This window comes from Saimiri boliviensis, chromosome 3 (genome assembly GCF_048565385.1).
Source record: "Saimiri boliviensis isolate mSaiBol1 chromosome 3, mSaiBol1.pri, whole genome shotgun sequence".
Lineage (NCBI taxonomy): Eukaryota > Metazoa > Chordata > Mammalia > Primates > Cebidae > Saimiri > Saimiri boliviensis.
In genome coordinates this window covers 139,480,217-139,493,511 of record NC_133451.1, presented here as the reverse complement: position 1 = coordinate 139,493,511, position 13,295 = coordinate 139,480,217, and the positions used below count along the sequence as shown (strand labels likewise).

At 37.6% G+C, this 13,295-nt stretch overlaps 1 protein-coding gene across 4 annotated transcripts in view; it reads right to left on the bottom strand.

Moving 5' to 3' along the window:
- LRBA (LPS responsive beige-like anchor protein) overlaps positions 1–13,295 on the bottom strand; it is a 746,578-nt gene that overhangs the window by 17,432 nt on the left and 715,851 nt on the right. For all 4 annotated transcript variants that reach the window (XM_074396837.1, XM_074396836.1, XM_010338615.3 and 1 more), the window contains 2 exons: positions 3,662–3,763; positions 204–400 (listed from right to left, as the gene is read on the bottom strand). In XM_074396837.1, coding sequence (XP_074252938.1) covers positions 204–400; positions 3,662–3,763 — 299 coding nt within the window. The remainder of the gene's footprint in view (positions 1–203; positions 401–3,661; positions 3,764–13,295) is intronic.

Here is a 13,295-nt window from a genome sequence, read left to right as displayed (position 1 = left end):
ATGCGGTCTGCACAGCTGGCACTGCTGTGGTGTATCAAGTGTGTGAGACTTGTCCGAGTGCTACGGAAGGATTTTCTGTTGGTGTGGAAAAGAGTCCCTTCACAACCCAAAAACAGAGGTTTCTTTCGTGAACACTTTCCCTCCCCACTTGACATGCATTGAGGTAAAAGTCATGAATGCTAAAGAGTCACCAGGGCACTCACTCTTATGTTATCATCTGTTTCCATCGTGGCCTGGAGTTTTCCGTTCACACTGAACGTGCAGAAGAGGCCATTCTCATAGAATATGACGCAGTGGCCCTCTCGTGAAGCCTGAATGAGTTTCGGTTTCAGGCAGTTTTCAGGACCCTCCAAGGTCCTCAACAAGTCTCCATTCATGGAATGTATGAGACATGGTCCTTCTGAGAAGAGAGGAGAAACAAAAGGCAACATTAATTATTTAATGAAAACAGACAAATATGATTTGAATCTTGAGTCCTAAGCACAGATTAAACAGGATTATAGTACCATACTATAGGTGTAGAAACCCTTTCAAACACTTCCATCTTACATACAAGTTATTTTGCAAAATCTCCTCTTCACGTTTGCCAGATTTCACCTTCCACTCGGGAGAGGAGAGAAGCCAAATCATGTAAGTCCCAGTTCACTTTCCTCAAAAGACAGGAAGTTACTCTATGAAATTCATTATGCTAAGAGGCAATACCAACTGGAGGAACTGAGAAACAAGCTTCAAATCCTAGCACAGCTTCAAGGAGGCTCGGATGCAAAGAAACAAGGGCTGTAGGCAGGTACACTAGGACCTCTGCCCACACCTTGTGGGGGCCTCAACGGCCAAGGCACTGTGGGCCTGTGCAGGGACAGCCAGCTCAGGTAGCTTCAGAGGGCCTAAGCCTTCTTCCCTGCAACTGCTCACTACTGTTTTACACTAAAAGGGGGTCCCTGGTAGTTCCTCTCAACCTCCAAAAAATCCGTACAGGGACCCTTTGGCCACTTCTCCTTGGCAACTGAGTGAGTCCACTTCCCTGCTGTCCCCACAGCAAGCAGCAGCATCTGCCACTCCCAACACCTAGGTGGACCACCAGGCCAAAGTGCCATTGGAGGACAGGCAGCTGCTGGGGAGCCCACACACAGCCAAGCGTTTTGTTTCTACTGAGTACCTGCTGCATGCAAAGCAAAGAAGGAGTAAGGCACAAAGATTGCTTGTGTGATGAGCAAATTCCAAGAGATATCTCAGTCAGATAACAGGGGTTACTGGGGTATGCACCCTGCTACTCTTCTGGCTAAATTACTCATGGCCACATGATCGCTGCCTTTTTCCCACAATGACTTGAAAGCTTGCCCTTTTAAAAATAAGGCTTTTGGCTCTTTCTTGACCACTCAGGTGGTTTATAAATTTTTAAAATATCCACAGGCAGTCTTTGCTTTACCCAGTTCCAGCATGCATGAATTTCATTTATCACTCCTTAAATAACATCAGCTCTCCAATAACATCGTTCAAATTTAGGTTGTCACAGTAACTGCAATAAAGTACGCACTTTTGTGGCTAGCTCTTCAGTCCACGAATCACTATATAAATAACAGATGTGACCAATCACATCATTCCTTTCAAGGTATGTTGATGACTGGCCACTGTGTATCTGTTATTCAGTTCATGCACAGATAGCAAACTGTGCAGCTGTGTTGCCTTTTTGTCTCCCCGTGATAAAGCCATGTAATATTTCACAAATATGGATAATTAAAAAAGGGTATTAGCCAACAAAGATGAAACTGCAGTAAAGAAATGAAAAATGATAAAACTGAAAGTAAAATTGAATTGAATATAAACGGAGTTACAGAAGAAAGAGCTGCCTGTGGGATGTTGACCCTGCTGAGACACTGTAGATTTGGAGCCAGGAAGAGAATGAAGGGAACTCATCAGTGTAAGTTAGGGAAGAAGGTATAACAAAAATGATGTCCCGGAAGTGATACCAGCAAAAGCCTCACATTAAAGGTATCCTACGGAATACTGCATGACATTGAAAGCACAAAAGATAAAATGTTAGAAGCAGATCCCAACTTAGAAAAGAGTATGACAGATCCTCAAGGCATAGAAAAGATGCTAGCTCCTTCCATGTATACAACAAGAAGGCAATAAGCCCTGGTCAAACTACTCTTGATACATTTTTCACAAAATAATTATCAGTGTATCAAATTGCAATGTATTAAGTACATGTGAGTTTTACTAATTTTTTCATGTTCTTATATGTATAACTGAGTATGAGTTTTTAATGTTCTGACAAAATTATTATCAGAGACAGGGTTTTGCTGTGTCACTCAGGCTGGAGTACAGTGGCATGATCATGGCTCATTACAGCCTTCACCTCCTGCAATCCTCCCACCTCACCTTCCCAAGTAGCTGGGACTACCGATGGGCACCACCATGCCCAGCTAATGCATAATTTTTTTGTAGCAATGGGAGTCTCACTATGTTGCCAGACTGGTCTTGAATTCCTGACCTCAAATGATCTTCCCACATTGGCCTCCCAAAATTTTGGGATTTACAGGTATGAGCCACTGTGCCCAGCCTGACAAAATTTTTAAAGACCATGGAACAATTGTAAACTTTACCACTGATTATTCAGATCACTTTGTATGGTTTCAGTTTGCATGCTTGCTTTTACAGTTCCACAGCACTGTGCAAAGCAAAGATGACCTGTAATATAATAGGTTCATTTTACAACTCCTATCGGCTCAGGATATATGAAATGATTGACAATAAGAAGGAAAAAATCCAGGGGTTATAGAATTCTTGCTATCCTTATTACCATTTCAATGTTTTGACCAAATTTTTAAACACAATCCTTTAAATATTTAAAACACCTTGTTAGCTAGACTAAATATTATACTTTAGGACACAGATAAGATGATTCAAATACTGTGTTTCCCCAGCAGACAAACCTAAAAGAAATGAGATATTGTACTTTGTTGTACGTTCAGACCTCAGCTCAGAGCAGAGAAAGAGAGATGGATAGACTATTACAATGGGATAAGCAAAGAATTGGAAACAGCTCCGTTCCTAGTCAGATCCTGATTTGTTGTGTGTGCTCTTAGCTCACTTAATATCTTGGGCCTAAACGTATGATGCTGTTTCCAGCACAAACCTCCAGGCAAGCCAGCTTAAGTATCTTTCCACTCTACTCTCAATGCCATTGTGGCCCCTGCCTCATTAAAACAGACAGGATCAGGGGTTTCCATTCAGATATAAGATGGAACTCAGCCCAGGAGCAGTTCAGAAGACTAAAAAATATACAAGAATGTTCCTTGTTCCTGCCTTATGGAAATACGAATATTGTTGGAGATGTTTGTAAAAATATCTTAAACTCTTTAGAGTAGTGCTGTGAAACAGAACTTTTGACAGTGATGGAAATGATGTGTATCTGCTGTCCAGTGTGGTGGTCACTAGCCATAGGTGAGTAATGAGCACCTGAAATGTGGCTAGTGCCACCAAGAAACTTACATTTTATTTTATTTTAAATAATTTAAGTTTAAATAGTTTCATATGGCTAATGGCCATTATAACAGGTAGAAGCTTTAGAAAAAAAGGTATCAAATTAATCTTTGGTAATTTGTTACTAGGAGACACCAAGAAATGCATACATTTTGTGAGGGTACCACAGGTTTACCTTGTGAACCACTTAACACCAGGCCTAGCTCAGCACAGACTGCAGCACATGTAATCTCATAGTCATGGCCCGTCAAAATGGCCCGAGGAGCAGCAGTCTCACCTTTAGGAAAAAACAGATAAAAAGAACAAATCAATTCAAGTTTATGCAAATTAAATAATCAACAACTTGCTCCTAATTCCCATCATGCCTATTTAATTTATAGTTTGGGAATTTGTCCAGAAATCCTACTTTAGGACTAGATCTAAACTATATACTCTAGTTTGATTATGAGGATCACATCCTGCTAAAATGTCAAGTAACTTTATGTGATTATTCAAGCAACAGTGGTTAAAAACTCAGGGTTAAATACAACAAAATCTGCATTCCAAAATGCCTCATAAAAAATTAGCCCCTCAATTAGATGTTTTATGGTCAGATGATTATACAATTAGGAACTGTGGCTCAATTTACATTTCAAAGAAGGGCCTCACTCCTCCTTCCTCATCCTCTGTGGGCCACTGAAACCAATCATAATGAAGACAGTCTGAACTAGACTTCCTGCTACCTCCACAGGAATTCTGCAGCCCCTCTCTTAAATACTCTCTCTACTAAGCTTATGTATTTTTCTGATATGTAAATTTCATGGATGTATTTATGGTTCATTCAAAGAATAGAAAAACCAACATAAGAAACACCTTAAAAAAAAACACTAAACCTTTACAGATGAGTCTACAGACAGTGATTGAAAATGAGGGGCAATGGGTGAAGGGGGGACAGAAGAGGAGTATCCAAAAGGCAGATGTTTCTAAATACTTTCACAAGTAGAAAGAACAAGTCATCCTGTATGTCTTTCCCAAACTGAAAAAAAAAGAAAAAAAGGACGGTTGGTTGGCTGGTTGGTTAATAAGGAACCCACCATGAATAAGTAAAACGGTAATGGACTCGATTTGCGGATTATTTCATGCCAAGCCACAAGGATAAACTGGATTCCATGTCTAGCCTGAAGAATACTATTTGAAGACTGAACGAATCCTCTATGTTTATAGTCTCTAAAGGCAAAGACATAAAAAGTCTTTCCAAGTGGAATTAGAGAGCAGGATTCTATTAGCATTCTTGATCTCTTAATTTGGATTGGTTTTATATTATGCTTGATACCTAACACTGTGTAATCGAGAGGCAAATGTGCCCACAGAGTACTTGCTACCACCAGCTATGGAATTCTGTGGAAGAGAATCACTTGTATCTTAACCCCACACATCTGACTATCCTTGGAGTGACTACCCACTCAGAGAAAAGAAGTCCAGCAGCTCAGGGGAAACCCATCGGAAACCTACTGTACGTGGAAAGGCAAACGCTGCCGTCAAAACACTAATCCAGCTTCCAAAGCAGGGTTTTTTTCAGCAGGTCACTGGGTTATTTGAAATTTTATGCAAAATGTTTCTACCTGCCTGTTTTTCTAGGTAGCAGGGGAGCAAAGTAAGTTTTACTGAATGCCGAGAGGTCCATGACCAAGAAAAGGTGAGGGGCTTCTACCCTGAAGAGAGGTCTAGTCTCTGCTTGTAGCCCCAACTTCACCTGGAGCCAGCAGTCACTTCAGGTCTAGCTTTCCACATGATAGTTCCAATGCACGTACTGCAGTACATAGTACACAGCCCCACAGTGTCCTTCAAAGCTTTGGTAACTGTAGGTACTTCTGAGTGAGACTTAAGTTGAAGGGATATCACACAGAACTTTGCACCACGCTGGCAGTGCTACGTGCGGCCAACTGCTGGAAATGGCCTACAGGCTTAGTGATAAAGGGAGACCTAAAATGACATACTAAGAGGCAAGGGGTAAGTGGAACAAGGGCTTCATTTTATTTGATCCCAAGTTTTAAAACTACTTTGGGAGGCAAACCTACCTTAATTAGGAAGTTTACTTGACATTTACCAAACCACAAAGAATTTGTCACAAGAGCAATTTTGTGTCTTACAAAGTCCAGAAATTTGGGAAAATTTTAAAGAAATAAAGCAAATAATGTAAGCCAGTCTGAACTACTTAACCTTCTGTTAAGATTCACTAATTTTAGGAATAAATATTGCTGTTTCAAAAAGTTATCAGCTAGGTGCAGTGGCTCATGCCTGTAATCCCAGGACTTCGGGAGGCCAAGACGGGCAGATCACCTGAGGTCACGAGTTCAAGACCAGCCTGTCCAACATAGTAAAACCCTCACTCTACTATAAATACAAAAAAAAAAAAAAAAGTTTGCTGTGGTGGTGTGCGCCTGTAATCCCAGCTACTCAGGAAGCTGAGGTAGGAGAATCACTTGAACCTGGGAGGTAGAGGTTGCAGTTAGCCAAGATTGCGCCACTGCACTCCAGTCTGGGAGACAGAGCAAGAATTCATCTCAAAAAAATAATAAAATAAGTTATCAATATTTTACCCCTGACTCTTGGTTTCCCTTTTCCCCAGGAAGCTGTACATTCCACAAAAATATGATACAATGTTATTTCTGAAATTACTGTCTAATTAGATTTATTGGAAACTTTTTTTTAACCAACAATTAAAATCATTAAGATCAAAGGAATATATTTTTGGTGTGATTGTTCCTTTTTTGTTTTCATAAGTTATTTCATGGAGGGTGAAATTTGTGTTTTAACTTGAACTGTCTTGGAATTCCTCAATGGAAAGTGAAAGTTTGAAGGAAAACTGATGGCAAATGGAGGCGCTCTAAGAATAAGACAAAGTAAACAAAGGATAGATGGATAATGGTGGTCCCAGAGGACAATGTCCCTTAAGCACATCAGTGCTAACTTTGTTTTCTTGGGAGCATGGTGAAGAAGGGAGAGGACTGCTGTCAATTTTCTTTCCTTCTTTAACGCAAAAGAGTTGAAATACTGAGAGTTTTCTATGACTGTAAAGTTAAGAGTTTAGGAAGCCTCATGATTAACCCCAGAAAGTGGGTTAAGATATAAGCATTCTTTTTTTAGTAAACTCTTAATATTTTTATCATTATGCTTTGCTTATGAAATACTAGTTTCCAATAATCCCAACTTTATTAAATCATTTTTCATTCCACAAATCAGAACACACACACAAGGATTGTAATTTCAAAACTGAAAAGGATTTTTTTCTTTTTCTAGGGCCTGATCTCTAAATAAGGAACTGTTCAATGCTAGGACTTTGGCTTCAAAGTTTGGCAAAATGTTTGCTAATCCTGAAAGCAGGTTAGACAGTTCAGGAAATAAAAAAGAGAGAGTGAGAGAGAAAGAGAAAGAAAAACAAATTAAAAGCATAAGGGTAGACTTATAATCATTAGGTTCTCAGGTAACTGGTTCCACAGTCACTGGATTTCCAATAAAAAGACAGTGCTACTTAACTTTCCTCATCTACAGGAAATGCATATTAATGGCCTCTATAAACCCACATACAACAATATACGGAGAGATATCATGTCATTTCCTCCAAGAAAAACTGTTTCCAATCTTGTTTAAAGACTAAACATTATATTCCCTTTATTATCTGCTGTTCAGATTGAGCATTCTTTACATTTTCTCCTTATCAAAAAGTATGTTCACAATAAATACCTACTACTTGATTTTTAGAAGTTTTATAACAAAGAGCTTGAAATAGTTACACTTCAATATAGCAAATATATGATATGGGATTTAAATCAAGCGGGTCAAAACTGTTTAAGTTCAATGGGTATTTTGGGAACCACTTGCAATGAAATTACTGAGGGTAGTGGGATAATTGGAGGCAAAGCAGAGGCTTTACATGTGGCTTACAGAATCGATCTTTTCATGTCTCTAGTTACACTGTATACATCATCCTGGATCACAGCAGAGCCCAAGTGACAAATCCCACAGAAAGGAAAGGCAAAAATCCCTCCATATTTACATACATTTCTGTTTGGAAAGCCTAGAAACAAAATCTCGGAACCATGTAACTTAGTGTTATATAACTTAGTGTTCTTAGAAATCTGCCCCTCCCAACTACTTGTCAGCCCACATAGTTAATACCTGGGGGAAATAATCACCTCAAACAAGATGAGTCTGGCCATATATTACTTTTCAAAGATGCCAAAGCAGTCAATAATCTCTCACTGAAGTCTCTTAACCAAATAAAGAATAAGGAAAAAAGTGTCTTCTGAAAAATATCAGGTTAATTCTTTTGGTAAAAATTAGCAATAGTTAAGGGATACAAAAAGTCTTTATCTTTGCTTTTTGAGATAGCAGGCTCTACCAAAGGCTAGACCATAAAGCAGAACAGATTCCCTTAAGAACCTTTTAAAGTCTTACTGCTTGAAAAATTGTCATGGCCTTCAATAATGCTGAGAGAAAAATTTATCTTGCTGCTAGTTTAAGGGACTACACATCAAACTCTTCTTAAAGAAAAATAAAAAGAGAAAGAGGACAGACTTCTAGGACTGCTTTGAAAAGCTTGAGCAGTTACTTCAAAGGAAAGGGTGTCTTTGTCCAGAGAGTAGGTTTATGACTACTGATGCAAATCCTAACCAAAGCCTGAAAAGGATACTCAGTGCATCTTTATGGATGGCCTTAAAGGAAGATGAACAAGTCAAATGAGATTAAAGACGGCCCAAATCCTGCTGCAAATACCAGGGCACATCAGCTTTTACAGAGGCACTTTTCTCAGTACATAATACTAGATACCAACACCAACTTACAAAGACAGTTATAACAACTGAAGTTGCATTTAAGCAACACAAAATCTCTATAATAACCACTTAGCATTTATATTAGACTTATGTTTTAAAACATTAGGTGAAATATTTTAACACCACTAGGCAGAATAGTAAATGTTTTTATTAACTGTGTTTTTTTGGTGCCCTCACAACATTAGGTATATTTATCAAACAGACGCTGAACCACTTAGAATTATACCTGAAAGAAGAGAAGAAGAAAAAGGAATTTCTCTAGTATCTTGCTTATAAATATCCAGGGAGAAAAATAGTTCGTCAGGTCTGTATCCATTACGGAAAAGAGGAAATAATCCAGGTAAAAATAGATCTGACATGTATTTCTGACAAACTTTTAGTTACTTTTTAAAAAGTGAATAAAGTTCTTGGTGTTTCGGCATCATCTCCTTACTTTTATGAAAATTAGATCACTTTGAAATGCAGTGTAAAGTTTTCACCTGTAGGTTAAATATGTTATTCTTAGCACAGTGAATCCTCTTCATTCATTCCACTTTTTCAATACCATCTGTTATGAAATGAAGCGGGACTAAACATTTTCCTATTCTTAGTTTTGTAAAAATAAAGCTAATCCTTCCAATTAATACTTAGTTTAGATGACTCCTAGGCCAGAAAAAAGATGATATCCCATTTGTTCACCCATTTACTCCTTCATTTACTTAATACTGTTTATTGAGTTTGTATTATTAATATGTGTGAGGTACTATAGAAATCAGGAAAGCAGTAAAACATGGCCTTTTATTTAAAAATGACTTGATTTTAAATGATCATTGGATCTGGTTTTGTCAACTGTACTATAAACCTGCAAATTATAATTATAAATATATATGCTTATAAAGGTCAAAATCATAGTACTGAAGTCTACACCACTTGTAACAACTAATTTGTATGCAAAATCAATATTTAACAATAATAAACATGCTTAAATAAAAACAACCAATATAATTTTCCTAATTAGTAAAAATGTAGTATCATTTGAACTTCTATATAGGAAAATCAAAATACAAAACCTGCCTTTATTTTTAAAAAAAGTAGTAATTTCAATAGAAAACTCATTATGAAATAAAGTATATTCATTTAAAAAGCCCAAATACATAATGAACTTATTAGGCATATATATATTATAGATTAAAAAAAATTATACTATATATGCCAGTCATTTCCTAGAGATGGATACCTCTATTTTGCTTATGCCGTTTGTACCATTTAGTTACAACTGATTACTACAAAACATTCTTTTAAAAACTGAACACTAAGCTTTCTCATGCAGCTCACCATAATGGTAAATCAAGAAAGTAAATGGCTTTGCTAAAGCGGAAATGAGGTTAGCTATTAAATGTTTCTTAAACCTTTTCCATTAACGTCCTAGTTTTACAATGGAAATTATACTGCATTTTAATTATGCTCAGAAAACTGACTTGAAATTTGTTCTATACATCTCATCTTCACCAAACCTTTTCCCTTCCCCTACTCATCATGGTCTCTTTGGTGAAAAATCGTAATTTGATTAGACATATAGACTACAGATGAAAAGCCACAGCCGCTTTTAGGGTACAACAGCCACCAGACAGGAAATTTTAGTAGCATCTTCTTGTAAATAATATTAGAATTATGAATGCAAGACAAGAAAATGTTGGTACAAAGAACAACTGTAAGCCATTGGTATATGCCATTTTTCCTCCTCTCTCTATGATTATATAAATGTTTGTAACACAGGAGTCACCCTCTAAGACTACAGCTGATCCTTGAACAACATAGATTTGAACTGCATGGGTCTACTCATATGTGGATTTCCTTCTGCCTCTGCCATATGAGACAGCAAGACCAGCCCTCTGCTTCCTCAGTCTATTCAGTGTGAAGACAACCAGGATGAAGACCTTTATGATGATCCACTTCCACTTAATGCATAGTAAATATATTTTCTCTTTATGATTTTTTTTTTTTTTTTTTTTGGAGATGGAGTCTTCCTCTGTCACCCAGGCTGGAGTGCAGTGGTGCGATCGGCTCACGCAACCTTTGCCTCCCAGGTTCAAGTAATTCTCTGCCTCAGCCTCCTGAGTAGCTGGGATTATAGGCATCTGCCACCACATTCAGCTAATTTTTCTATTTTTTTAGTAGAGACAGGGTATCATCAGATTGGTCAGGCTGGTCTCGAACTCCTGAGCCCGTGATATGCCTATCTTGGCCTCCCAAGGTGCTGCGATTACAGGTGAGAGCCACCATGCCTGACCTATGATTTTCTTAATAACATTTTCTTTTCTCTAGCTTACTTTATTGTTAAGAATACAACATATGATACATACAACATACAAAATATGTGTTAATCAACTTTATGTTATCAGTAAGGCTTCCAAGTCAACAGTAAGCTATCAGTAGTTAACTTTCTGGGGAGTCAAAAATTATATGCAGGTTTCTGACCATGTGGAGAGTTGGCACCCGTAACACCTGTGTTGTTCAAAAGTCAACTGTACATTAGAAAATGGGTTTATGTGAGTGTGTACCTACAATTGTATATTTAAAGTATACCCCTTAAATGTATATTTAAAAAATAAAAAATCCTACCACAACATGTACTGTCCTAAGAACTCAGTATAATACAGTTGTCTTTTTGTGTCTTTTGCAAATACTAAGAATGCATTAGTGATAGGATTGCATCAGATTCTCCATAGCTGATATTCTAATTAAATGCATAGTTTAGTCAACTCTGACCTAGACTGCCTGAGCTTAAATCCAGGCTCCAGCACTTGCTAGCTATGGTGAGCTCCCTTGGGCAAGTTTCCATAATTCTAGTAAGGAAGTCCTAAAAGTGTCAAGGCCCAGGGCAGAAAATAAAGGCATATTTATAATTTCTCCATGCCTCATCTATAAGTCAAGGATACTAACAGTAGATACCACAGAGGGCTTCTGTGAGGATTAATGAGTTAATATGTAAAGTGCTCAGGATGGTACCTGGCATGTAGTTAGCACCCATTAGTATCATCTAGGAGGAGTAGCAGCAACAGAATGATATTTGTTCACTCTCTTTTATAAATACTCCTTTCATTGAAAGAATAGTATCTGATCCTATGCTGCATAAATGCTAATTAGAGATGGTTCTCTCCTTGACGATTCATATAAATTTGATTAAACTACTAATATTTGGCAGCCTAGAGGCTAAGAGTGCGGAGTGAAGGTACAGTACAGTAATTAGGTGAGTTTCCCAAATTAAAGTTTTTTGTTTTTTTTTTAAGACAAGAGTCTCACTGTGTTGCCCAGGCTGATGTGCAATGGTGTGACCACACATCACTATAGCCTTGACCTCCCTGGGCTAAGGTGATCCTCCCACTTCAGCCTCCCGAGTAGCTGGGACTACAGGCACATGCCATCACATCCAGCTAATTATTTTTATTTTTTGTAGAGACAGTGTCTCCCCATGTTGCCCAGGCTGGTCTTGAACTCCTAGGCTCCAACGATACCTTGCCTTGGCCTCCCAAAATGCTAAGAAAAAAAAAAAAAAAAAAAAGAAATGTACCAAACTGAATAATTCTTTGAGGGTCCATGAGACATGGTATTGCCTTTCATTCCTGAGCCTTTTTCATTAGAGTATCTATGTATTAATATATAATTTACATCTTTTAAATTGAGGATATGACTAAATCATACTTTTTTTTCAGCTTAAGAATTGGATGAAGTTGGAAGACTTAAAATGTTTGGCACTTGAGTTGGAAAAAAAACAACAACTGCTCCATTTCTGGGCATGGGCACTTGCAATGACATATGGACACATAAGCTGAAGATCACCAACTTGCCCTTTACAACCACCTTTGAAAGAATGTTGACCCTTATACCTTCAATGTCAGATTTTCCCTTTAATATTTAACTCAAAAGTACATGGTTACGAAGGACATTTTCTGGCCTTCTTGCCTACATATGACTTTTAAAAATATAATATTGGGCTGGGCAAGATGACTCACACCTGTAATCCCAGCACGTTGAGAGACCAAGGTGGGTGGATCATCTGAGTCCAGGAGTTTGAGATCAGCCTGCAAAACTCCATAACTATAAAAATCACAAAAAAATTAGCCAGGTGTGGTGGCACATGCCTATAGTCCCAGCTACTCAGGAGGCTGAGATTGGGGGGACCCCTTAAGCCTGGAAGGTTAAGGCTGCAGTAAACTGTGGTCATGCCACTGTACTCCAGCCTGGGTGACAGAGCAAAACCATGTCTGAAAAAAAATCTATCTATCTAGAGATTATATGTATATGTGTGTGTGTGTGTGTGTGTGTGTGTGTGTGTGTATACACATATATATATGTATATATACATACATATATATATGTATATATATGTATATATACATACATATAAAGATTACAGGCATGAGGCACTGTGCCTGGCCTAAAGTGTATTTATTGTCTCTGATTATCAAGGTAGTACATGCTCATTATAAAACATTTAGATATTTCAGTAAATTATAATGAAGAAAATGAAAAATTGCTTCCAAATTCCTCTATCTATAAATGTTGTCAATATTTGTCTTGTGATCATTTTTTACTTTTTCTATACATAAATGTTCATAGAATACAAGTGTATACACATATAGGCATAGGTACTTATACGTGTAGCTCGGTGATCTTTTACACTTAATACAAAGAGTGTATCCCTTCATATCAATATTACAAATTTATAATATTTTGGTTAATGCCTGTACAGGACTTGATTATGTGGACAATCATTACTATACTTAACTAATGTGCCTCTTTTTTCCTACTTTCTTGAGAGTTCATTTGTTGTTTTCCTGTGGAGGGGCTTGGTCTTTGGTTCTAAATAAGCTATGTCTCCTGCAGGTGCATATGAGTGTCTGGTAACATAAACATTGTAAAATTCTACCCCCTTTTGAAAACAGGTAGAAAATTTGCTGAAGTGAAATCTTACTCAGATTTTTTGAAATGCAACATTGAGTATAATTTTTATGA